Consider the following 27,243-nt stretch of genomic DNA (forward strand, 5'->3'; position numbering starts at 1 on the left):
AATAGTTTCTTTCTGGTAAATTGTTTTCCCTGCCAGCCTAAACAGGTCGAACTTCTGAGCAGTGGCTGCTGCAGTCCCTTTGAAGCAGAGTTTGGTGCTCATGCAGCAACTGCGGCACTTCAGAATATGTAACCATAAAAAATAAGAAGGCAAAACAAAAATATCCTTTTCCTTTTGGGAGAGGAAGGGAAAGGGAGTAGAGCTTAAACCTCTGCTGGTTTCTGTGCTCCTGATGTTCAGAGGGGTGGTTTCCAGAATGAGGCTCTCCAGGTGGGATTGTGTCAGCCAGTTCTGGCAGCTGTTCACATGTAAAGCAGTTTGGAATCGGTTTTATGTTACACCTTTTATTCTATAGCTTTCATCCTTTATTCTTTTTGCATGGGGCACTTCATGAGGCAAAAAAAAACCCAAAAAAACTAACAAGGATAAATTACTTGAACTTTCCAACAGAGAAGAGCATTGTTTTTTTGTAAAGCTTTCTTGCTTGCCTATGGGAATCGCTGTGTATATATGAATGTTTTGGCTCTGGCTTTACATTCTTGATTGACATTTCCTGCTTGGTCGGGGTAGTGCTATGCTTTTATATCAGCTACAAATGGTTGTGAGTTATGAACGGGATGTTATGAGACTTCAAGCCAAGCGTCTTGTGTTCCCTTTGCAGGAATGCAGCTGAATGGAGCTGAAAGGGCCACAGATGAAAGAACTTGAACACGTTTCTGAAAGTTTAAGATGTGTCTGGCAGTGACTTGCTTACCTTAGTAACAAAGAAGAGTATTTCAACAGCAGCTTAGGATACCTGTATGCCAATTTATTAACCTACTAACTGGAATGGTGTTCTGACAACAATTCTCCGTAGCAAACTACTCGCCTTGCTACAGAACAGTAGTGTTTTCTCTACTGATAATGCAGCTCAATGGAGGAAAGTAATGTTTTGATAAGCATGCGAGAAGATCAGTCTTTCCATGTGCGATACAGGTAAGATGATGAATTTTAGTTTGGATGAATAAGTACTGTTAATGTTAGAAAACTAACCATGTTTGCAATAGTTTGGTGTCTCTGTTGCTACTGAGATTGAAACTGAAAGCTAAATCACTTCTTTCCTTCATTTTTCAAGTTTGAAAGTTCACTTTTGTTATATGTTAGGATAGTTTGGATGATTCTAGAACTGTGTGCAGCTGCAGAACAGTGCATGAGTGTTTGTATTTCTGTTGTCTTTCTTCCTGGACTTGTGACAGAATGATCCAACGTATGATCCCTGCGTGGTAATACATATTATCTCTTCATTTAGTTTCTGGGTTGCCTCTGCAAACTATGGAGCTTTGTCTGCTAACGTTCTCTGTACTTGTCTCATTATTGCTGCTGTGATGGGCAGTGTCATCTAGAGCACTGTTTTCCTTACCTGTAATAGATTCAACTGAGTGATTAAAAACTGCTTTGGTACTTTGAACTAGAAAGTCCTATAATTGCAAGTCAAGAGGATATGCCATTTCGCTTCTGAATGCTTTTATCCTTTTTCTTCTGGAATCTCCCTTATAGATGTGAGACGAAATGTTAGCATTCCAGACTCCCCCTAATGAATTTGAACAACAGAAATATTGTGCAGTGCACTGTAATTGAGTGGCTGCTGCTGGGAAGGGTAAATCTCGCAGCTCATTCAACAGAAGGGATGCTGGAACAGTGGAATGATTGTTTGAAAAACAAATGAAAAGCGTGGTTCTTCTGCGTTCCCCTGCCCTCTCCCCCAGTCAGCCTTTGTTTGGAGGCATTTTCCTCACTGAGAGAAACACAGAACCACCCTTATTTGTAAGATAGCATGTGCTGTGGCTTAAAATTAATTCACATGAACATGAAGGTACTTGCAGTATCCAGTCAGAACAGCTTTCTGAGTGTTGGTAGGTTGTCTTCCATTTCATAGGAGTACAGTAATAGTTCTGGTTAGCAGTGCACTCAGCAGGGGGAACTTATTCGTGGTCAATATGGAAAAAAATGGTAAATAACATTTATTTTCAACTCTTCTTTCTTTGCTAGAATCTGTATACATTGGCTTTGATAGCAGAAATCATTGATGTGTGAGCTTGGTATTTCCGCTGTGTTTGTTGTTTCTTGGCTGCATCTAGCTGATGCCCTAGGTTGTTCCCAGACAACTGCAGTAGATCCTTGCTCTCTAACAAAAAAGCTGGGGCTGTTAAGGTTACTCTTGTGACAGTAAATGAGCAAAGAAAGCCATGGCCAATTGCCTTGTCTACACTGACAAGCCAGAAGTAACTTTGTCAAATTTGGTAACCAAGGGTAGAGCAAAATGTCTTACAGCTTGATTCTCTATTTCTGTACAAGCTTAAATGATACTGATTAACAAAAGAAGTATTCGTGCCTTATTAAATCTTTCTTTAAGAACTGTAATCTGAGAAACATTTGAAGAATATGGAGATGTAATCCTTGTTTGTTTTGTTGTTTGGGTTTTTTTTTTTTCATATATTAAACTTTCCTAAATTCAGACAAACTTTCCCACTGGCATTCTGTTGGAACTGGCTGCACAAGGAAACTACTGGCCTGCTCCTACTGTGGGTCTGTTCCTTACTGCATGAGCTGCTGCTTCCTCCCAACAGCAGCTGAGTGGCACACAGTAAACTGGCTTTAGCAACTGCAAAAGGCTTACGCTGATGGAGAAAAAACTGTTATAATATTAACTGGTGACTTAAAATGAATTGCTGATGTTAATAACTGTGACTAATGAGTAAGGGATCTATAGAGTAAATATTTGTAGAAGTAATTTGTCTTGGCCTCCTAAGTTCATGCATCAAAAATTGAACTTGTAACAGTCTGATTAAACACAGGGCTCCAGTGGCCATGTAGTTAAGCTGTTTGGTCTGGTCAATGTGATGCACTTCTGTGTTATGTATGGAAACCAGGAATGAGGTAGGAATGAGGAGCAGTCTGCCATCTGTAGTATAGCACTCTGTGGCGTTAGTGATTTTTTCTCTCCCTGAATTTAAGAGAGGTAATAGGTGGTTTTAGTTTTGTGTCCATGTGTTTCCATATGCCATCCATATGTTTCACAGCGTAGGTACAAGGCAACACCCCACCAAACAGTAAGTTTTCAGAAATCCTCTAAGTAGGAATTGAATGGAGTAAAACTAAATTACCAGTGTTAAAAGACTAATATAATCAGTGTAATCTTCTTTTCTTCTTCTTGCCTTATTTCTTAGCCGTTTTCCATTCTTTATTTCAAGATGCGAACAGATAAAGGATGGAAGAGTCCAAAGAGGAGAAAAACGGGGAGGCCTGGATGGAGGCATATGTTTAGGGGTTGTGTTTTTACTAGGGTCAGGTTTCAAAAGAGAATATGAAGGTCAGACAAGACTAAAAACCAAACCAAAACAAAGCATATGGGAGCCAGGGAAGATGAAGAGCTTGGAGGCAGAGATAAGGATGAGGTAGTTTTACAAATGAGAAATTATTCAGGAGATGCCAGTCTCTCAGAGAGCAGGTGGAGGCAACTGTAAGCAGAATAATGGAGTATTTCCACAGTTGTGTCTGGAAGAAAGCTATTCTGTTTAGCAGGAACAGAGTTTCATTAGGAGTATGGAGATGAATGGGCCTTGTTTTCTTGTCTCTGTGAATTCAGCGTATCTTTTGTTTAGCCATTCTGTGTTGAAAAAATAAGTCATTTGATTCAGCCCTTGGAACAGAGAAAGTAATTTCATATTCTGCTTCTAACTATTTAATGACTTCCTAAAACATTGATAACCTGACTCTGTCTGCTCTGCTGGCATGCTGTTTAACCATTAGCAGTTAGAACAGTCTCTGAGAACATGAGGTGATGGGTTGCTGACTGTAGAACAGTTACATACACCTTCTAAAAATGTGGTTTTTTTAGAGCAGTCTTCCAAAGTCTGTAAAAATATATATATTTATATGTACACATTTTCTGGGTCCATTTTTGTACTTTATGGATAAATGTAGAAACCCTTTTGCTCCAAAGTGGTAAAATAACATAATAATTCCACAGCTTTTCTGAAGTGTGAGTAAAATATTGAGTAGAAGCAACTGTAGTACATCAAATTTTTTTCATCTGTTTTTATTTTTTTTATAGTGTATTTAGACTTTGAAAATGGAAGGCCAGTGTATGGATCCATATAGCTTCAAGTTGTTGCAAAGATTCCAACTAGCTGTTGAAGCAACCTTTCTGGAGGTGTGCTCAAGTTGTATTACATTTTGACTTCTTTTTTACCCAAACAATTCTCGTTCTCATTTACTTCCTATGATTCTGGTTGAATTGAAATAGCTGATACTCATCAGCTTTAGCTTTCTGTATGGGGAAGAAAACACAACACCAAAATAGAAAACAAACCACATCTTTCATATGTATCAGTGGTACTAAATCAGGATTGCAGAGTCATAAGATTGTTTCAAGTTCCTTCACAAAATGGTAATGCTGCCTTTGCATCTGGCAGTCTTTGAAATAATGTGAAATTACTTCAGTGCAGAGAATATCAGAAAAATTCCTGGTCCACAGCATTCTCAGATCGCAAATAAGAACATGATTTTTTAATGGGCTAACTCAGTTTATATGTCTGGAGTCTGGTGTAGCATTTTGACTTTTTTTGCCATATAGGCATTTTACTGAAAGCTCTACTGCAGTCCTTTCAAGCTAAAGATGAGAGGAAATGAACACAATTGTATAATGTTCTAAAGCTTCGCACTGAGGAGCACCATATTTTCTAGCCATCACTTTAATTAGGCATGTCAGTTAACATGAGGTGCCCGGAGAGAACCTCTTTGGATAGGATTAAGATTACCCAATGATGTGTTTAAATCTTAAACCTTCAGTTGCTGATGGTGTAACATGCTGTGCTTAATCATTTCTGCCTTTTTCTGTCTTACATTCAACACCTGCACCATGTAACAAAAAACAAGTTGTGTGCTCTAGCAATAGGAGTGCTTTAGCTTCTCGAGAAGCTTCCAAACTTACCATCACATGTGTTATGGATATCCAACCCAAGAAGTTGTGCCTGGGAAGAACTTCATACTTCAGTTACCATTTGCTATTGGCATCATTACCAACTACCGAGCAGACAGTATTTTTAATTGCAAAAGTTAAATATGTCTGTCATCTCACTGTGTTTAAGTTGTGGAACGTCAAAGACCAGCAGGTATGGTACTATTTTGTGCTAGTAGCTTATTTTACTTACGATCCAGGTTCTTCTGGTTCTCTTGGCAAGTCGGTAGGTTTGTCAAAAATGCTTTCTTCTTACTCTGGTTTCTGTAGAATGTTGTATAAAACTATTTCTGTTCTGATTTAGAAAAATAAATGTAAAAATTGCAGGTACACTAAATATTTTGTTGCTGTGTCTTGTAGAAACAGCTGTCTTCTAGTGCTGCTGCTAAAACAGCTGTTGGAAAAGCAAACATTTGTAATTGTTACTGATTTTGCATATAAAGGAAAGCAGGCGTATGTTTTGAACTAGATTTCTAGAATATTTATTCTTACAACCACGTAGATATCATTATCTGGCATTTGATATTGTCTGATAACAAAGATATATTAAATTATGCAAAATGTTCTATTTTGGACTGCAATGCCAAACAGCCGAAACATAGTCCATCAAGAAGAAAAACGTACAACAATACACCAATTGACAAAGTCATGGCCAACATTTTTTGGCAGTATTTGGTGCACACTTTCTGAACGATTAGAGAATGTCTCTTACTAATTTTCTTCTCAAAAAAAATCTTCTAAAAGTAGAACGGTGGCATTTTTGTAAGCTTTGTTAAAATGCAGACGTTCCTAAAAAGTTAGAGAACGCTCCAGGATTATGACTCCAAAGCTGTCTTCCTCCCTACTTTCTGCCTCCCCACCCTCCTCATCTCAATTGCAAAGTATGTATGGCTGTTAACACTTCATGAAATTTGAGCTTTTTACCTTTTGTACGCCTGAATTCGCAATAGCAGAAGTGCATATGAATATTTTTTGGCAGCCACTGTTCTCTCTCTGAGCTCCTTTATTCTTTGTTCAAAATGTAATCCACAGATTCACTGATATCTTCTTTACTGCTGGCACTATTTTATACCTGCATAATTACATGATTATTTGTTCATAATAATTCAACATATTCCAGTGTCTTCTGGACTTTTGGTTTTTCATTAAAGTAACAGGAATTGACATAGACATATAATAGACATTAAGTCTGTTTTTTTCTTTGCACTGAGAATTTTCATAATAGTGACAACTACAGGAAATAATAGGAAAGTATGAAGTAGTAGTGAATTACATAGGAAAGACCTTTAGGAGAAGTAGTCATGGCCTTTGATACACAAGAACATTTGGACTTTTAAGATGTTTGTTTTTAATAATACATTTTGTAAGTAACTACATTAGCTTCCTAAAAGTAAAACTGACTTCTTCAGGGATGCAGAGCTGGAAGGGAGAAAGCAATTGCTGTTAGCCTGCTGTAAATAACGCCACATCCATTTGTACCTATGTGTCAGCATTACAGTGTTCAATTCTTTGATTATTCTGCCTCCATGAGCCCATCAGTAAAAAGCTAAGACTATATTATCACATTTGTCAAAATCAGTATTTGGCAGTAGTCACTTGAGTTTTAGTTCTTTGTTCTGAAATTATCTAGATGGTGAATAGTCAGCGTTTTAGGATCCTACAGATGCTGTATATGGACAAAGCAGTGTTTGAATTTCCTCCTCAAGACATAAAAATAAAAGCAGTTGAAGCTTTTTGTACCACTGCTATGTTTGCATATCACTACTGAGCTGCCAAGCTGTGTTTCAGCCTTAGCTTCTGTAAAGAGAATCATGGTGGTTGTTTGTACTGCGGTGCTGACTTCCTGTCCTCAACAAATGGACATCACCCTCTGAGTAAAACGCACCTTTTCAGAACTCAAGGTTACTGGACAAAGTACTGCATACAGAGTGACAGGCCTCTCTTTTTACTTAACCTATGCAGGATGGAGGCTTCTTGCCTGGAGCTGGCTTTGGAAGGTGAGCGCCTGTGTAAAGCAGGAGATTGCCGAGCTGGTGTGTCTTTCTTTGAAGCAGCTGTTCAGGTTGGAACCGAAGACTTAAAAACACTCAGTGCTATTTACAGCCAGCTAGGCAATGCCTACTTCTACTTGCATGAATATGCAAAGGCCTTGGAATACCATCACCATGATTTAACTCTTGCAAGGTAATCTTGTATATTTAACCTGTTCTCCATTTCATCCTATTCTTGTAGAGGTGAGCAGCTGGCTCTTGGTCTGCCTACCAAAACGTGCTGCTAATGCCAGATAATGCATGAATGTGGTGACAGGAGAGGGTTGGGGGCCTGGTAGCTAACTTGACTGCCCTTTCACCTGGGAGCTAATGCTCAGCCTAGCACCATAATCCTAGTACTAACTGGAGGCCTTACCAGGTTTGTGGGTAATTAAGAAGCTTCTTTAAATCCAACCTTTCTTTACCCTTCTCTGTTCCCAAAACTCAAATCTTTCTGGCTCTCTTGTTTAAAAGATAAAACTTGCTCGTGTTTCTTTGTGTAAAACTCACAATACAATACACTGAAATCTACAGCTGTGTATTTCATACACTATTTATGATCTCATTTTTAATTATTCACTGTAGATCCAATAAAAGACACACACGCTAATGTAGGACTTAACCACAATATAAGCAAAAATCTATTTTTTCCACCCCCTTTACTTGCTTAAGTGTGGTAACTATGAAGGTGCCTACATTCAGTGAGCATCCTTGTGGAAACCTGCTGTTTTGTTGTGTTATTCCCCAGGTATCAGAGGCAGAGACGGTGGTGACCTTTTGCCTTAATTTCATTCAGAACCTAGAAGTGTAGTATTTCTTCTGAGCTTTCTGAGAGACCAGTAGGTTTACTGTATAATAAAAGGATGATAGTCAAGGAAAACTAAGGAACAGTTAAAACTTTCTGTCATCCTGGCCTGCTTTTTTGTGTAATCATTAAGAAACAAAATTGTTTCCGTAACGATAGACGGAACCATATTTATTTGAATGCCTTTTAGATATAATTGAATGGAATATATATAGATATATATGCTTACATTTTCTCTCCATATATTCTTCTGATTGTTGGCTTGGTTTTGAATTACTTTACTTGCGCAATTTTAGGACAATTGGAGATTTGGTGGGAGAAGCTAAAGCTAGTGGAAATCTGGGCAACACCTTGAAGGTACTCGGAAACTTTGAAGAAGCTATTGTTTGTTGTCAGAGACATCTGGATATTTCCAGAGAGCTTAATGATAAGGTGAGTGATGCTTAGAAATCTGGAAATAGACTCCAAAGAATACATATTAGTGAACCCTGTTTGGTAATGCCATCTTTCAGAGGAAATTAAATATTGAATATTCCAATATTTCTAATAGAAATAAGAATCTGTCAAGTTTAAGATGGCTGATTTCACCTAGGAGACTAAAAAAAAATTCTTTTAATAATTGGCCTCAATAATTGTTATGTATCTTATGTATCTCAAAAGGAAATAATATGTGATACAGTATGATTGAGGAGTGCAAATGGCCATGACGTGGGTAGGCAATGAGAGCATACTCAGAATGGACAGAATGTGCCTTGGCAAGCAGTGAACAAACTCCTTTCAGTGGATTGCACTGAAGTTTGTTGTGACACAGGAGTTGGAAGCAGGAAGTTTTAATGCCTCGCTTTATTGTTGTTTCAGGTTGGAGAAGCAAGAGCACTGTATAATCTGGGAAATGTTTATCACTCTAAAGGGAAAAATGTGGCTTGTGCTGGAACACATGATCCAGGGGAGCTTCCAGAGGATGTGAAAAATGCTTTGCAAAAAGCTGTAAATTACTATGAGTAAGTAGTAGCTCTAAATATCGGTGATGGAGAAGATACATTCATCTGGTTTGTTAAAATATTGATATTTGTGGAGTCATGAGCTAATAAGACCTGTGAATTTCTTCCTTTTCAACTGGAGAGTACACAGTTTTTTGTTTAGCTCTCATTTTAGTGTACTTTTTATTACCAGCTAGGTCCTTCCCCTACATTAGGATTCAGCATTACTCTTAGAACAAGACTGAGACAACTGAATGTTGTGTACTTGCACATAATATAGCTTTTTTCTTTGAAACTAGCAGGTCAGCATGAACAAGAGCACAGTTCAGTATCTCACTGAACGTATTCATTACTCAGTGGAAGAATTGTGGTTGCATAAAGGCCATTAAAGTAGGCCAAAGCAGAATATCCTGCTTTTCCTTTTATGTAAATAGGAAGACGATCTGTTTTAAATGACTGTGAGAAAAAATGACTTCAAATCAGTAGTTTTTCTTTTCTCACTTGTTCAAAACAGGGAAAACCTGACAATAGTCACAGAGCTGGGTGACAGAGCAGCACAAGGACGTGCCTTTGGAAATCTGGGAAACACACACTATCTTCTGGGCAACTTCAGGAGTGCAGTTTTAGCCCATGAGCAGGTACAGCAACATGAAATATCACCGGTTGCTCCAGACCTCGTATCCATGTGTTTTGTTGTATACTCCCATGAGCTTTTTAATGCAAGCTTTAGATCTTAAGGCCTAGCGTCAAGTCTGGCTGTTCTTTTCAAGCACCATTGGCCTAAAGAACAGATAGGGTTGGAAAGTCTGTGGGCGTTCAATTTTGTGTGCAAATGTATGTTATGCAGTACAAAATGTGATTAATATGCTTATTTCACATTTTTAAGCGTCTCCTAATTGCAAAAGAATTTGGTGATAGATCAGCTGAAAGAAGAGCATACAGCAATCTTGGAAATGCCTACATATTCCTGGGTGAATTTGAAACCGCTTCTGAATACTACAAGTTAGTCGACTGCTTACATTTATACCTCTTCTCATAGAGTTAATTGCTCTTGTGCTGGTACTTGAGCTCACTGTAGAACAGCCATCTCTTCAGAACACACTTAGAAAAAGGCTGTGTTTGTTTAGTAAAAAAAAATACTGTTTTTCCCTGCTTACTCAGGTTTTCTAAGACAACGTTAATCTTGATCTTTGTAGCTACTTTTAAATAGATACTTCTCAGCACTGTGGATGCCTTTCTTTTGATACGTACTTATTCACTTAATTCTAGAACCAGGCATTATTGTCTTAGGTCTTAGCGAGTTCTGGAGTGCTTGATCAAAGTGACTTTTTAGTACACTTGAGCTTAGTAGTTATCTCAGGTATATTCACCATCTGCAGTCAGCGCTGCGTATCAACATGGTTTTGTATACTTAATTTGTAATTAAGATTTTTCTTCTTTATCTCTAGACATGTAAACAGCCATGTTGCTGCTGTAACTCAGAAAAATATAAGCTGTGCAAAGATGCAGTGTAGGTGTTAGCGTCTTACTTGGACTTCAGGGCTTGAAAATTGGAAAATATAGTGCCTCAGTATTGAATAGATTCTATTCCACTTGTAGAGATGGGAGGGCTTGGTGGTTATAGGTCTGTCTTGCTTAAGTTGATGGAGAACACACAGTAATTATTCTAATGCTGATAATGAACTGTTTCAAGTACATAATACCAGCAAATCACCTGTAAATTATTGATGAAGCAATACATTAACATTAGAGCATGCAGTCTGAGGGCTGTGTGTGCTCTGCAGTGAAGTAAACAGAAATGGACTGCAATGAATGGGAGAGGAAGATGCCTAAAATCTCATAAGATTTTGCAAGATAATTTATTAGCTGCTAATTTGTCAGACTGGTGTTCTAATCTAGTTTATGTAAGAGATTTTTACTTGTGTAAGTAGTGATTTGTGAGGTGACTAACCCTTTCTTTCAGGAGGACATTACAGCTGGCTAGGCAGCTTAAGGATAGAGCTGTGGAAGCACAGGCCTGCTACAGCCTTGGAAACACATACACTCTGCTTCAAGACTATGAGAAAGCAATTGATTATCATTTGAAACACCTTGTGATTGCTCAGGAATTAAATGACAAGTAAGCCCTAAGAGATTGTTCAATGAGTATGATGCTTAAAGCAATTCCTATTACTTCACACTTAGCTGACGTTGTTCTGTGTATGACGTTTGAATGTGATTCCCTGCAGTACTGAGCTTGTTTTGAAACAGTGGAAAAAAAGCCCTTGCAAGCATTGCAGATAATGAATCCAATTGGAGGATAACTGATGAATGACTGTCTCTAGATCTTGTGTTCTTTGTATTGCCTTCAAAAATGAAGGGAAAAACATATTTTCCATGATGTGATTGTAGTAGCTTGGATATCTTCACAAGAGTTTTTCTTCTTCTTCTCCACAAATGAAGAAAATAAGAAGGGATGATGAAGGGAGGATAATCGAGTAGTAAATTATGCCTCTTCTAAAATTATTTGTAAAGCTTTTTTTTTGGGTGGGGGGAGACATTTGTTTTTGTGGTGGCAGTGGTGGTTGTTGTTGTTGTTGTTGTTGTTTTTACAGCTTTTAAATGCACAAAATAAGCAGAATATGTGAATAATAAGCCACACAATCTGAGGGACAGAAAGGGGGTTGTGCAGTGTTCCATGTTTGCAAAACTGTAAGGAGTGACTTAAATGGTTGCTGTAAATTTTAAAATTTAAGTTTTGATGAGACTTGCTCACGTTTACGCTTATACCAGATCACAGTTCTTTTAGAAGGCACTTAACACGATGGTGTTGGAATAGTTTTTGGAGACAGTCTGAATTTTCCTTGGCACAGTAGTATAATTCTGGTAATATTATGAAAACCTGACACCTAGCGTTCAGAGAGTGAAATGTATCCCTGAAGGTGTTCTATTTTTTGCAGAATTGGTGAAGGAAGAGCATGCTGGAGTTTAGGGAATGCATATACTGCTCTGGGCAATCATGACCAAGCTATGCACTTTGCTGAGAGGCACCTGGAGATCTCCAGAGAGGTATGATTGTCACTTATGTCTGTTGGCTGCCAGGTTTTTGCTCTTACTGAGAGCATAGCAGAGGTTATGTTAGGTTTTGGTTTGTGCCTTTGATGTACTTCGATAAGAAGATGGTTTTCTAACAGTTTTCAACAAGAAAAAAATTTAAACCCTTTTCTTAGAAGTCTGGGAACAAAGTTTCCTTTGTATTTACATATGTGTATGTATTTGTTACAGTTACACAACTGTTTACTTTATTTGGTTACAGGTAGGAGATAGAAGTGGGGAACTCACTGCTAGACTGAATCTCTCAGATCTTCAAATGGTTCTTGGATTAAGCTATAGCACAAACACCTCCATGATGTCAGAAAGCCACGCGGTAGATAACAGTCTGAATGGTACGTGATTTTCTCCAAATACTTTCTAAGATCAAACTTCAAAAAAAAAACCCCTGATATTTGCATTGTTTTCTGACTATAGATGCTGCACTGTTTATTTTTTCCCCATAAATAAATGGTGCAGTGCTGGATCCCTTCAGCTCCTGCTTTTTTGGAGGATTTCCGTTGTGAATCCCAGGTTACTGCCTCGTTTCTTCAGATAACACATCATCTGAAGTTTCTAATCACTCTTTTTTTGATGAGGCAAATGTAGTTGTTTGCTGCCCAAATTGCATCCTTCCTTTTTCCTTTGTGCTAGTGTAAGAACAGAAGGGGTTATAGTTAAAGCTGCTTCATGTGATGTTTTTCTGTGTGAAGATCCATGCTCCATTCTGTCTGATGAAAGCAAGTTGCATACCTTACAGTTGTGTGGTTTTCAAAGCTGCTTTTACTACTGATTATTTATTCTCTCGTGAGTTTGGAACTCAGAATTGCTTATCTTGGGCATTTGATGAACACAGGCACAGCTTTGAAGGTGACACCATAAACCTTAATGGCAAAAAAAGATGAACTTTTTTCCTTCTTGAAGGTACCCGGCCAAGGGTGGGACGTCGTCACAGTATGGAGAACATGGAACTTATGAAATTAACACCAGAAAAGGTTGGTGCTTTTTTATTTAAAAAAAAAAAAAATTCTGCTGGTGAGATTGCAATGAAATCTAAAGGTTTTTGCAGGAGTTTAATGTTAGAAATGATTCAGAACAGAACTCCAAAGCTTTAGCTCAGTCTTCAAGGAGTCTCTTTGGAATTCTATACAAATGATTCTAAAGGTAAGCTGATATTGCTATTTTTTTCCTGCATATTGGGGTATCTGCTGCCCATGTTTTCAAGTGATCCAAAGCATTCTGCCATGATTAGAAATACAAAATGAAATCTCTAAGCTTACATGGTGACAGCTGGTGCGGATGCAGCAGCACTGTTGCTTTGAGCACTGCTTTGGATACTGATTTCTAAAGATGCTGGGTTTTATTGCAAATGGATTTCCCTGCAGGGAACCATTTAAGCTTTTGGCAGTATCAGCTCCATTTTCTTATTCTCTGAATGCGTTTGTCTGTGGTATCTTTCAAAAGACGTAGCCTGTGATTGTCTGCCCTAAATATACTCAAATGCTTCATGTGGATTTTTATAATCAAGTATTAACCTAGTTTTGTGGCTTAGTTCTTATAAAGGGCTCTTTTCAAGACATTCATGTAGTAGGTTCTGAAGTTTACTCCCTAAGTAAGGGAGTGTAGAACAACATGATGAACAGTAGCATTATTTGACTGTACAGGATACTGTCATCTTGGAGCTGGAACGTGGGTTGATCCCTCAGGCTTTAGAATGAATTCTGTTTTGCTGAAAGACTGGATTGTGGCTACAGGCTCTGATGCAGGGTCAAGAACTTTTATTTTTTTCCAATTAGAACAGTTTGCTATTGTAGAGGAAGTCATCAGATTTCTGGGGCACTTATTTTAGAAGAGTATTTAGGGGAACTCTGTCAAGAGTGTTTTCCCTACTGTTTTCAGTGAATGACAGTTAATCCTGTTTGCTCTCGTGCTGGCATTTTCTCCATTCTTTCTACAGTTTCTCTGTGGCACTCAGCAATGAAAACATCAGCATGTTTGATTACACAGGCCATGAGCACATTTTAGTCAAATCAGTCATTGCATGATGGTTCAGTTATAAGACTGATCAGTAGCAGTAGTGGCCTGATTCAGGTAACAAAATCTCACAGGTCAAGTAACAGAACAAAACTGAGGTTTATGTCTGAGTGGCTGGATAAAATGAAAAGCATAAAGCTGCTTCATTTTGGGGATGAAAAGAATAAATACACAAATAAGAAATAAAACAACATATGATGAAAATGTTTTGGTTTCTTTTTTTAGGTTCAGAACTGGAACAGTGAGATTCTTGCTAAACAGAAACCACTCATTGCCAAACCTTCAGCAAAATTGCATTTTGTAAATCGACTCAAAGGCAAAAAGTATAAAAATGGCACCACTTCCAAAGTTCTGCAGGATGCCAGTAATTCTATTGACCACCGCCTTCCCAGCTCTCAGAGGGTAGGTTTGGAGTCCTCTCAGATCATGACCTTGATTTCATATAATTTTGATTTGACCAAAACTATGGAAAACTTGTTTGTGCAGATAACATTTTTAGTTCTACTTATATATTTGAGTTAAACGCTGTAAGTTGATGTAGAATCAGCCGTTCTTCTTCTGTCTCCTGGGTGGTGACAGCTGTAAGACTCTCCTACCATTGGGACTACTACATTTTCCTAATGGACTGTCTAAAATAACTTGCATATATTTTATTTCTAGCCTTTCTACCCTGCTTCTTCTAATTTGAAAAACGTAGCTTTTTGGATTCAGACACTGGAAGGTATAATTAAACGTATATTTTAGATTACTGCACTATTCATGGAAGTTGATTAAAAAGAAAACAACGGAGTCATTTGATCTCGCAGGGAGAAGAGTGCTTTTCAACACAGAGCTAAGGAGCAAATGGAAATCTCATGGCCTATGGGCTCTGGGGTTCTTGGTGGGCTTATACTAATCAGTGTACTATTTCTTTCTGAGAACGAAATCTCTTTACTAGATTTTACCTTCCAGAACTGTTTGCCATATTATAAATGTTGCTTCTTTGGATAAATCTCTGTCTACAAGAATGGATGACTAAAAAAAATTAGTTTAATGAATTTCAGATATGCAAATATATTACTGGAATCAAACTGCCCTGCAGTTGCCCTAGTTTTTAGGTACTTCTGAGTTCCAAGTACCTCTAACTTTTCTCTCCTCTTCAGAGAAACAGTCGAGAAACAGTGGCAGATGAAGGGTTCTTTGATCTGCTGAGCCGATTCCAGAGTAACAGGATGGATGATCAGAGATGCCACTTCCAGGAGAAGAACAGATTCTCAGCTGCTTCAGTAGCAACGTCCTCTACTCCACCTAAAACAATACGAAAATGTAATTTTGAAACTCAGATCTGTAGCTGACTTCAGTTCCTATCAAATGCTGTTTTGAAAAAGTATTTGAACGGAGAGGAGCTTCTGTGCTCATTTGTCTTCCTTCTTCTTCCCTTAGCCTTTTCTGCTTCCGTAGTCTCACCCCACACTGATGACTTTCTGGATTTACTTGCGAGCTCACAGAGCCGCCGCCTCGATGACCAGCGCGCCAGCTTTAGCAATCTGCCTGGCCTTCGTCTTAACCACCGCACCAGTCCGTCTGTGCTGGGCCACTTAATGGCCAGTAACAACAGAGAGCTAGATGAGGACTTCTTTGATATATTAATCAAATGCCAGGTAAGGCTGTGAGATTGCTGGGGTTTGATTTGTGCATCCTGCTATTTAACATCTTTGAGAAGGCTTCCATGCTTAGCACAGAGGTTTTAAGATAAATATGCATTTGGTAGATAAAGAACTGAAGTTAAAAAAACAAACAAACATGCATGTATGAAAATAGAATACTATGTGTATGTCATATCTATGAACATACATTTACACATATTTTAATGTATACACTCATATTCTTATATGCAACCTCATTACACACATTTTTATATACACATGCCCTCACATACAGTCTTATAGGTGTGTTTATATACTTACAGCCACTGCATAATCAATTTAATATACATTATATAGTTATGTTATATATATTAAGTGTATATTAAATTCTATATTACATAATATTTACAAACAGTATATTTAATGTAATGCTATTAAATATATTGAATGCATTATTATATGTGTAATAATATTTCATATTTATGTAATGTAGTTATATTATTGACTTAAATGCATAATATATTTATATATATACATAATATATTGTAATTTTAAAATAATAAATAGTAATATTATATAATGAAATATATAATACAGAATATAATATTGCTGATATTAATAATTATAAAATGGCATACTAGATATAGCATTATTGTTATATAATAATGATATATAATAAATTATTATTATGATATGAATTATAAAATGTTATGTGAATATAGTTATTATAAATAGAGCACATATAAAATTATAATATGTTTGTACATATTAAAGAATATTTAATATAATACATCTTAAATGTATATTAAATTATCTAGTGGCTACAAGTTATCATGTTGATATGCTTGAGGTATGCTGAAACTGAGGGAGACCAACTGAGTCTGTCAGTGTGTTTGGAGCTGGCTTTGTTTGCTGGACACCTGACATACCAGGAATTCTAAACTCAGCAAATGAAAATTCAGTATTGAAGTTTCGTTGGCAATTAATGATCATCATTAAAATTATGGTAACAGTACTTCATGGTATATGCAAGTGATTTTTCTGCTAAGTATAGCACGGTCTATATACCAACTAGACCAAATAGTTTAATGAAAAAGACTTGGATCTCCAAATAAAAAATTCTGCTAGTGAGAACTTCAAAGGTAAGTTGTATTAGCTTTCATGGAAAGCAACACCTGGCACTGAGTCTAGAATTACAGCATTCATCAACCTGATGAAATAGCATCATCTATTTTAGAACCTTGGCTGATTTTCTGAGTCAAGCAAATAATCTAGACATTAATATAATAAATACTGTATACTGTGTATATCCAGTCTGTAACACAAAAGGACACAAAGGTGACAGTCCAAGGCAAGGTGTGACAGGCCCTGAGCCTCCTGAAGTAGGTGTGAAATAACATAGAAACAGCTCAGACACTATATGCAAACTGCTCTGCAACCCTACCATTAAAATGTATCGGTCTGTTGAGTCTCTAGATACTGCTTTTCGAAATCTGACAACCCAGTGGCTATTTTTCACACCCTTTGCAGTGAAAGGAAGGATGACAGCTCTTCTATTACAGGAGGTCTTTTTAACAGCTAAGTAAAAGTTAGAAAAACTACGCTTGAACTTTTAACATAGTAATTTCATTTGAGAACTGTTAAGGCATAAGCCTGAAACAAAGCTTACAGTTTTAAATGTGAAAAGAAAACTTTTAGCCATATTTTCCAGTTATATTGCTTGCTTATTTCAGTATTACACACTAAATGTACAGCCTCACTGCTTGGTCTGTCTGTAGGGTTCCAGACTGGATGATCAAAGATGTGCTCCTCCATCATCTGCAAAAGGACCAACTGTACCAGATGAGGACTTTTTCAGCCTCATTGTACGATCCCAAGCTAAGAGAATGGATGAACAGAGAGTCCACTTACCCTCTGCTATAAAAGGACCGAGTTCTAGCTGAGGAGATGCACAGGCTCCTGCTGTACAGTAGCATCTTAAGTTTCATTTTGTTTGCTGGAAAAATGTATGTGTCTTTTTAAAAAGGACTGCAATTAGTAGTTTTGTCTCCCTTATAATCACTTTTTGTACAGTAGCAGCACCACACATGTGATTGGTAGTTGGAGTTGTGTCTTTGTATCGGGCAGCTACTTCTAGCTGTGTCTGAGATACAGATTACTGCATCTTCCTCTTAATTGCTTCTAGTTTATGAACATTCACAGCAGTTTTCTTCTCCCTCAATGTAATGTTATTGCAGGTGTGCGATCTCTACCACACCTAGTTTGAGACCTAGGTTTGTATGCTCTTTATAAGGATAAAGACTTGATTTTTTTTTTTCTGATTTGTACCTCCCTGAAAAAAGGTCCCATTTTCTTTTATACTTTTTTTAATAAAAGTAATTGAGAAATTACTTCAGTACTGAGTCTGACTTTGCTTCTTCCAACCTGTGTTTCTGCATCTTGTTAATTAAAAAAAAAACAAAACACAAAACCAGAATTAACTAAATCAAAATCTAATCTGGTTTACTCCTCTTCACAATGAAAATACCCTTAAAAACATACAAGGTTTATTTTGTTAATACTTCCTTAAGTACAGAACTGCACTAAGTAGAACTAGTTTCTAAAGTTACACTTGTATTTTAAGTAGAAGCAGTCAGTGTAATTCTAAAAGCTGAGGTACATTTGCACCACCACAAGTGTTCTCTGCACCAAAGGTCTTGCAGGGATGGTGAGCACTTCACACAGACTCCCATGAACAGCAGCTAATTCCTGCAGTACATGAGCTTTAAACATTCCAAATAACAAACATATGGCTGCTGCTTACTGCAGGACCTCAAACACTACTCATGAAAACACGAGGCGCTATGCTAGGGTGTTTCTTGGGAGAAACAGCTCTAATGGTCAGTGTTCTGCCTCAACAGACACCTGTATTGATGCATTTCTTGAGAACCCTTGGTACCTCATGTAACATACAGATCTAAGTGTTACACACTGCTGATTTTAATGCTGATGGTGGCAGACTGATCACTTAGGCTATTCACAAATCAAGTTTCCTTTCAAATTTTTAAGTATTATATCCCCAGAGAAGAATCCAATTTTAATTTTAGCTTCAGAGTGAAAGAGCAATTAAAGAATAGCTATGGAGATAGGCTCCATATAATTCCAAATATTTTATAATTACTGAAGATTTTACATTGTCTTGTAGCTTTGGAGCTAGCAAGTACGTGACAATTACATGTTAGACAAAACTTACCACAGAGTGTGGGGACTCCTCAGTCTCCTTCCTGTGACTCGCACGTACTGCTCTTCCTCTCTTCAGCAGGTCCCACTGCACAACTTTGTCCTTCCTCGTTTCTGTTAGGATCACTACTTTTCGCAGTCTCTTCCTCTGCTTTATCTGTCCACTGCTTCTGATGCTCAAGTGCCTTTTCTCCGGTATGGGTTGCAGCTGGAGAAGGTTCTAATCTACGAATTTCAGCCTCAGGGTGAAATCTATTCTGTAAAAATTAATAAGTTATTAATCAAGCAACCCAAACCTGTATCTGTAGCTTCGAATGCCTCTCAACTCCAGAGACAGAACTCCCTCACATTTCCAAACTTCAAACATTATCAGTACTCCGTTTTTACTTTTTTTCCCCACAGGGAACCATTCCAGGGAATAAGCACAATCTAGAGTATAAATCTTTTAATTTTCTGCAATTCACAGAGAAGTTTTCTTCTTTTCCCTTCCTTCTGTGGGTAACCTATCTTCCCTGACAGACCAACGTTCAAGTGTTTTAATTCAGGAGGTTCCTGCCATGGTTAACCGTGGCTCCGTATTTTTCCAGAATAAAGCATGCCCATGGTAATCTATAGCTCCTTACAGGGCAACAGCTACATCTTCCCCACCAGATTTGGGTGAAGCTTGTTGCTTAAGCACATTCTAGCAGATGACACTGAAGTCTATCAAATCTAATCCCAAGGAGCACCAAGACTAACGTACACCAGCTTCTGGTTTTTGAGACTCCTCTACTCGTGTATCTGGCTCTCCACTCGCATGCAGCACATCAAGACTGCTGCTGCTATTTCCACGTCTCATCTGAACATCTCCTCTGTTGTAGTGGCCTCTGTAAATGCTAGGAGTCTTCTGTGAATAGCAGCCATCGGATTTACTCCCATCATACTGACTGAAGTCTATTTCCTCCTGCTGACCGTCAGGTAGAGGAAGCCTCTTCTTCTGAGAAGGCATTAAATATCTTATTGCAGACAGTGATGATGCTGCACCATAGCAGAAAGCCTGGGGGAGGGAAGACAAAACAAAACTCTAAACAGTTGCAACCTACAGTTTTCACACAGAATGCAAAGCCACAAAACTGAAAGATACTGAAATAGAACTACTGATGATCAAACGGCTACAACAAAATTCAAACTTTCTGCACAGTGCAGCAGCTGCCACATTGTAATTTATCTTTTTGCTACAATAAAGACACAGAAGGGTCTCACTGCTCACTGCTTTCATGTACAAAATGCAATTTTGTGCATCGCTGTGTAATGACTCTTAAGAAAGAAATGGGAACAAAGTTGAAGTTAACTGTCACAGAGTCTAGGATTTCAAGCAGTTTAATGGTGTTTTATCCCAAACTGAACTTTAAAAGATTTTTAATGGAAAAAATTCCTTGTACAAATAATTTCACCTGTGCTATGAAATCTGTTCAACAGTACAAATAAGAAATAAATAATGATGCTTAAATAAATATACTATGTAAAAATAAATTTGAACTTCTAAATACCATAAATGCACACAAACCAGAATGAGCAGAGCCATCATGATTAGCACTGGAACCTGCAGAATCAGTGGTATCTCCTTCATAAGCGCTCTGATGAATTCACCAATACCTTGTCCCACATGCTTCAAAGGCTCAGTCACAAAGGTGGTAAAAGTAATAGCCAATGCCTGGAGAAGTACAAAGGGAAGCCTGGTGTTGGGACAGGTTACAAAGAAACACAGAGAGTTTCTTTGGGTCTGGCTTTTACCTTTGTTGGTGGAACCAGCAGCACAGGGTTTACTAGCAAAGTTTCATAGTACTTCTGACATGGATCATCCTGAAATGTCCACTGTCTTCTGAGCCATCCTGAAGTCAAAGCAGGGATGCAATTTCACTACTTGCTGAAACATATTTTATGACATAACAGTAATACAGGAAGTAGCACTTCAACTACAGATGGAAGATAAACCTTCCAGATACGGTTCAAGGCCAAGATTTACGTTCAACAACATGAGGTTAGCTTGGCTGTGCAGTTTATCCAGTCAGAGGGACGCAGGAAGGAGAGGGAAAGCAGGAAAGAAAGAGAGGAAACTTTGGTTTTCCTATGCTTATTCATGAAAGTTCTCTTTATTAGATGAACTTAGTCCCTAGAAATCATAAAGCTCTAAGTAATCTATGACACTAGTGTTTTTGTAGTTTGGTTTCAGCAAAGTCATATTGTAATCCACTGAAATTAACACAAACAGAGCAACCACAGCCTCTGAACTTCAAAGGTGAGACCACAACAGGCTTCATTAGTCCACCTGCTGCAGTACTGAGTAATAAATACCGGACAATAAAAAGCAATCCAGCCATCTCTGTAAAATAACAGAAGTAGATTGAATAGTTGCCTATCAATTGCTGCATTCACATGAGTGGCTGATGAGAAACTATCTTTAATTCTGCTGTCCTACCTTCAGTAACCTACACTGAGTGGTGCTGGGGAGAGCAGCTGGTGGAACATTCACAGGTCAGGTTCTGATAGAAAGAAGCAACTCTGTGACATGCTCTGAGAACATCATTTTTGATGTCAGCTCTCCTTCAGAGGTTAGAAAGGAACGTCTTGCGACGAGGAAGAATGGTGAAACCTCTTAATTGTGTACTGCTCAGGAACATTCAGCACACTTGCAATTCACAAAGAAATTAGAGTATTTTGGACACAACCACTGAATATTTTGTGATCATAAAAGCTACTAAAAAACAATGAAGAAGTGTATTTACCAATAAGGCTCTCTCTCCAGTCCAACTTCTCAGCACAAATGTTATCAAACTGCCCCATTTTGGCAATTTCTGCTTGATGCTGTGCAAAAGCTCGCTGCAGGAGAATCAGAAGTGAATAATAAAGACAGACTAAGAATCATCGTATATTACCTTAAGTTCCTCATAACTATCAAATGTTAAGCCTAAAAGCCATTAAGCTTTCAAAACAACTTACCTTATATAAGTAAAGCCAATTCCATGCAAAACTGATGAGAAAACTTATTAATAAAACACGTTTCAGCTGAACAAACCAGTGGATACGTGTCCACAGCTCTGTAGCTATTATAATGACAACACACACTAAGCACAAGAGTATCTGAAAAAGAAAACAGAACTATGATTCAGACTTGGAATTTTTCAGGCTTACTCTGTGTACATATGAAGGAATTCGCAGCTTTTGTTTTTACAGGCAACACTTGCACAGAGCAGCTGAAAAACTTACTGCTTTCACAGCATACTTGGTGCAGTACAAAGTAAAAAAGCGTCACTGTTCTGATTATTTTGCTGTTTCTTCCTTATGCCATTTATAACATTACCTATTAGAATTTATATTTACAAAATTGGCATAGTTCAGCACTTGAGTTGCAAAGCACACAGTATGAATCACAGAGCGACTGCTGCCACCTGCTGTGGGTTGTAGGAGATGGTTACGTTCTAAGTACCAGCAGCAGAATTTCAGAGAAGCACTTGACAGCCTTTTCCATCTGAGGACTGCTAGGACGAAAGTGGCACTGATAACAGCTTGCTTTTTCATTAAGCACAAGGCACTGCCCACAACCAGACAAGCTACATTCAAGGTCTTTTTAGCTCACAGATATTAGCATATTTTGTAAAGATTTATTCCAAGAACTTCAGCTCATCCTCAGTTCAGCACTGAGGATGTCACATCCATTTTAAAGGATATGACATTTCCATGCTGTACAACAGTACATATAATTTTTCCACAAAAACTCTAACGTATAAAATCTAAGACCACAAATGCATGCTTCTCTCAATAGAAATACATTCCAACTCCTATAGAAGCCAGCAGCAACAGCATCTATTTGAACAAGAGACAAATCTGGACAACTGACAACCTGTGCATTATGAATGTAAGTCGTGACAACAAACCAGCAGAGCCCAAAGAGTCCCACAGCACAGTTACAAAAGACCAAAGGAAAAAAAAATGCATTCCAGAAAAAAAAAAAATTGCATTGCCACAAGAAGAAAGTAAGACCAAGGGAATACAAAAGTTTGTGTTTCAAATAACTACCTGCCCTACAGCTTCAACAACCAAAGAGCTTATGACAGGTTTTCATGCAGAGTTAAGGTGGTAATACTGCTTCACAAAGAAACAGGAGAAAACAGTAATCAATACAAGACTACTGCCTTCCCTCTCTTACCATAAACACGTTATACAGATCAATTCCAAAAGTGTCTTCAAATCTCCAGTGCCAAGCTTTATAATCGTGGTGCTTAAAATTGATCAAAATATTGCTAAGTGCATCATCCACAGCACCTGGCTGCCACGCTTCCTCCTGCAGGAACCGGAGGATCTCCAGATGTGTCTGTTTTGTGAGGATAATCTCAGCATCATAATGCACTTGGTCCATGTTTCCCTCGGGCTGAATTAAAAGCAAGACAAAACAATTGTACTTCCAGTAGGCAACCTTTAACATCTATGTAAGAAAAATGCTATTCCGTTGCAAAATCCTGGTTATTAGCCCTGATTATACACAAAAGGTGGCTACCTTTTGTGGTGGATTGCAGGACGAAGGCCTATGTAGAACAAAAATGCAGCTGTTTTGTTTTCTTTCAACTCTAGTGCAAAAACCTAAAAATGATGCATTGGGTCATCTGAGCCGTGATTTAAATTTTACAACCACTTCTCATTGACAGGCATTCAGGACTGACACACTATGGGTGCCACTGAACTTCTTCATGAGTGGGTAACACAGACAGAAGCTTCTAAATAGGGAAATAAGAAATGTTGTATTGCTAAACATAATGTTCTTCTAAAACATTAATTTTACCAATTGCTAAAAAATTACTGTTCTACCCCTGGATAAAATAAAAACTATCTCCAAAGGCAATAAAATGAAGAAATAGATGTGGTAATTCTTACATGCAAACTCAAAGCTGCTACTCCTAGCTGGGCACTGTGATCAGGTCTTAAAGAGAAGCCTACAAAGGCTACCACAAGCAAATACGGGATCTAGCTCTCACGAGTTTAACAGCTGCTGAGGTGAACCGGACAGGGCATTACTAGATACTGCTGCACCCCAGCAACAGACACTGCATTCTGTTTTCTCAAGTCACGCATGCTGCCTCTGGATGCTTTACAGAACAAGAGACCACTGTGCCTGCCGTGAACAAACAGCACAAACTCTGACAGCAATACTGCATGCACATACTTCCATCATTTCTAATTTCACAGTTCAGTTTCCTTCACTTTAATTTGAAGCATGACGGAATGAATTCAAACTCGTTTTTAATCCATTTTCAGATACTCACAAGGCCAAGTTTCCTAGCTTCATTTAAAATCTTATTCAAGTACCGCTTAAAAATATAAAAGCTCCGGCTTTCACGAGATTTGGCATTCCTGTTCTCACATTCTGCAATCTGCAACATAAAGACATTTCCACTCATTTGTTGCTCAAACACGGTTTGGTTTATAGAATAAACAAATACCACCAACACAAGAAACTCACGATTAACAGCGTCACGTTTCTTTAGTTTAGCAAATAATCCCACAGTCAGTGGGATCACACATCAGACACAAATCACATGCAGTTGCTAAAGAGCTTTTCACGCTGCCGCTGCTTTCCATGGCATTGGCCAGTACTGGGGATTTCAGATCTGGTAGTGAAACAGTTTGAATGCCCACGTCAGTAGGACTAGAAACACTATGGATCCGAATATCCTTAAATTTTGAGTTTGTACCATGTAAAACATATCAAGTAGAACAATACCAAGATCCCATTTCACACGGGGTCTCCAAACAACTGAGAACTACACAAGCATCACCGCATCCTTCTGACCTCAGAGGAAGCAGCAGAGTGGGCTGCCTACAGGGCTTCTGGGAGCTGCTGCTACTGCACACTGCAGGCAGCCACAGGAGCTCTCACCTACAGCCCAGCCCTTCAAACGTACCAGAACTGAACACTCAAATGCAAAGTCAGATTCCCTAAGCTGTGGTGGCAGCATGAAGTAACACCACCACAACATTTAAACTGTCAGTGCTGCACATAACTCCTACCAGCTTCTGTACCACTACAGAACATTTCAGGAAACAGCCCTTAACAGACAGAGCAGTAATTTGGAACTGAAATCAAACCACTTTCTTTCCTCACAAGTCACACAAAGAGGCTCCTTCTAAGTAGTGCATGGTTTCCCACAGTGAACCGACAATTCTCTATGCTACCTATGTCATCCATCAACTCTGCATCAGGCACAAACTAGAGACTGGAAAATACTCTGAAGTTCCATAACAAACCTTCCGCTGCAAAGAATCCACTTCCCTGGAACAACTTGATAAGTTTTCATTGATGATTCCATCCACTGTCTTATCCTCAGAATCATGATAGTTTACCTGAAGTTACATAAGAAAAAAACAACTTTCAGAATCCAAGAATTTAACCAACGTGCCATATCACACTTCCATAGACAGGTCATAGACTGGCAGGAGCAAAGGTGCTAAAACGAGGGTTGGTCTTCCGCAAACGCTCTCAGCTACATTCCATTGCTTCTCTGCTGTTATTTCAGGCTCCGAACCAACAGCTGCTTTATGCCTGTGCATGCTGCCCCCAAAAGGAGAGGTCTCACCCTTTCTCCTTGGCTGAGAGCTGCTGAGCACACGAGCCCCAGTGCAACAGATTAGATAAAGCTTGGCTAACCACTGACTCAGCGAATGAAGGGACAGCTTCCAGCCAGCCCAAATCCCCAGCCACGATGGCCATACAGCCAGACTTAAAGTCAACAGAGCTGCATTCCTTGTTGTGTGCCTTGCTCAACTTTCCAGTTTCCCCCTTCACCCTGAAGTAGCATCCGAATGCTTTGGGAGCTGTTCTCTTCACAAGAGTTACAAAGACAACGCAGTTTGTACTTTATCAAGTTCCTAAAACAATACTCTGAAATACTTAAGAAGAGTTATTCAAGACTACAAAACCAAAATTCAAAGCTGAAGAATGACAAGGGTGCTCATGCAGCCAGCCATAGCTTACAGTGCTCTATGTGACATAACCATCAACATGCGTCTCATGATACGTGGTGTTGCAGATTGTGATCCACCATCTTCAAATTGTATTTTCATATTTCATATTCTCCATATTCCTGGAGTACTAACAGCACAGCATTACTCAGTTCTAATCTTCCTTCTGAAGGCTCTGATGCCCAACACAGTAGAACTCCATCAAGTTTCACAACACATTCATACAATGAACAAGTTTTGCCACTACGTTACTGAGGAGTTCGATAGCTTAATTCAAACGTCACCCATTAACCAGTGCTTCATTTTCAGATACATAACGCCGTGCTCTGGTGTCCAGCGAGAGCCCTCGGCGCAGCACTGCCCAGAGCAGAGTTACAGATGTACAATTTCTTTCCGTTTACGGACCAGAATGTATCTTTACGGAATGATAAAAAGAGCACAACTCCAATATTACATAAACGCGCGACTTAAGGGCACCCCCTCAGCAGGACGCGGCTCAGTACAGACAGACAGACTGACTCGAGCGCTTCTCGTACCTTGTAAGGCCTTCTCATCGTTCCCGACGCCGCGTCGTAGTTGAGCATATCGGTGGGGTCGATCCAGTCGTCGTCCTGGGCCCGGCCTCCCGCCAGCACGGCGGCGCACAGCACCAGCACCAGCATCGCTGCGCCCACAGCGCGGGGCTACGCGGCAGGGGAGGGAGGACCGCTTTCCGTGCGAGGGCTGAAACGGCAGTACAACCCGGAGCAAACGTTCTCGTCGCTATCACCGCTCCCGCTCCCGCCGTCTCGTCAGAGCCTCGCAGCCGGCCCGGCCCGGCCCACCCGCCGCGGTTTCCGTCAGCGGCGCCGCCGCAGCCACCGCCCCAACGGCCACCGCTCGGCCTCGCGCCCGCATCGGGCCGCGCGCGGCCCCTCGTACCTGAGCGCCGCAGACCGCCTCGCCGCGCTCCTTCGGCCCCGCGCTCGCCGCCCCACCAGCCCCGGGCCGGCAGTGAGGGCCCGCGCCTTCTCCCCGCCCTTTACACCGCCTTGCCCACCGCGCAGCCCCGCTCCGAGGCGCGCAGGCGCGGCCCGGCCCCTCAGGGCGCAGAGAGCGGGCGAGGCTGGGAGGGCCGCGCGCCGTCGGTCACCTCAGGGGCGGCTGCACGCGCGCACCGCACGGCGGCAGGAGTGCGGCGAAAGGCGGGAAAACCAGCCGCAGGGCGAAACCGAAGCGGAGCCGCAGCAAGGCGGCAGGCAGCCGGCAGCTCTGCCCGGCACGTGCGGAAGCTGAACAGCGAGTGCGCGGAACCGTACACCGCTGCGAGAGATGACGCAGCAATTCTTACCCTGCTGTTACTCCAGCTTACCATCTCCCTTCCCCACGCTCAGCCTACTAGTTCAGTCTTTCGTAAATAAAAGATCCCCCTTCCGCTCCCAACTCACACAGCCCGGGCGCTTTGCAGTAAATACGAGCACGAGGCACACGGACAACGCAGACTCCCAGG

General features: G+C 39.7%; 2 protein-coding genes across 4 annotated transcripts in view; one reads left to right on the forward strand and one right to left on the reverse strand.

Moving 5' to 3' along the window:
- Positions 1–17,902, forward strand: part of GPSM2 (G protein signaling modulator 2) — a 25,276-nt gene extending 7,374 nt beyond the window's left edge. Inside the window, exons 2-15 of one of the 2 annotated variants that reach the window (XM_048947144.1) lie at positions 662–975; positions 6,962–7,183; positions 8,131–8,266; positions 8,693–8,835; positions 9,329–9,452; positions 9,701–9,816; positions 10,778–10,933; positions 11,754–11,862; positions 12,110–12,239; positions 12,808–12,878; positions 14,143–14,319; positions 15,060–15,222; positions 15,340–15,557; positions 17,321–17,901. In XM_048947144.1, coding sequence (XP_048803101.1) covers positions 914–975; positions 6,962–7,183; positions 8,131–8,266; positions 8,693–8,835; positions 9,329–9,452; positions 9,701–9,816; positions 10,778–10,933; positions 11,754–11,862; positions 12,110–12,239; positions 12,808–12,878; positions 14,143–14,319; positions 15,060–15,222; positions 15,340–15,557; positions 17,321–17,485 — 1,992 coding nt within the window. In that variant the 5' untranslated portion in view covers positions 662–913 and the 3' untranslated portion in view covers positions 17,486–17,901. Of the gene's footprint in view, positions 1–661; positions 976–6,961; positions 7,184–8,130; positions 8,267–8,692; positions 8,836–9,328; positions 9,453–9,700; positions 9,817–10,777; positions 10,934–11,753; positions 11,863–12,109; positions 12,240–12,807; positions 12,879–14,142; positions 14,320–15,059; positions 15,223–15,339; positions 15,558–17,320 lie in introns of both variants that reach the window. The other variant, XM_048947145.1, reaches the window with a different exon arrangement.
- A 765-nt stretch (positions 17,903–18,667) lies between these two features.
- CLCC1 (chloride channel CLIC like 1) lies at positions 18,668–26,790 on the reverse strand. 2 transcript variants are annotated; one of them, XM_048947148.1, is made up of 11 exons: positions 26,676–26,790; positions 26,291–26,477; positions 25,041–25,136; positions 24,059–24,166; positions 22,948–23,169; positions 21,741–21,881; positions 21,527–21,620; positions 20,535–20,632; positions 20,308–20,454; positions 19,504–19,797; positions 18,668–19,018 (listed from the first exon to the last, which is right to left on the reverse strand). In XM_048947148.1, exons 2-11 carry the CDS (start codon positions 26,414–26,416, stop codon positions 18,794–18,796), a joined length of 1,551 nt encoding a protein of 516 aa, XP_048803105.1. In that variant the 5' UTR covers positions 26,417–26,477; positions 26,676–26,790; the 3' UTR covers positions 18,668–18,793. The 2 variants fall into 2 exon arrangements, with proteins under 2 accessions (XP_048803105.1, XP_048803106.1); XM_048947149.1 differs by having other exon boundaries at positions 18,894–19,013.
- Between the last annotated feature and the right edge of the window lie 453 nt (positions 26,791–27,243).

This window comes from Lagopus muta, chromosome 5 (assembly GCF_023343835.1).
Source record: "Lagopus muta isolate bLagMut1 chromosome 5, bLagMut1 primary, whole genome shotgun sequence".
Lineage (NCBI taxonomy): Eukaryota > Metazoa > Chordata > Aves > Galliformes > Phasianidae > Lagopus > Lagopus muta.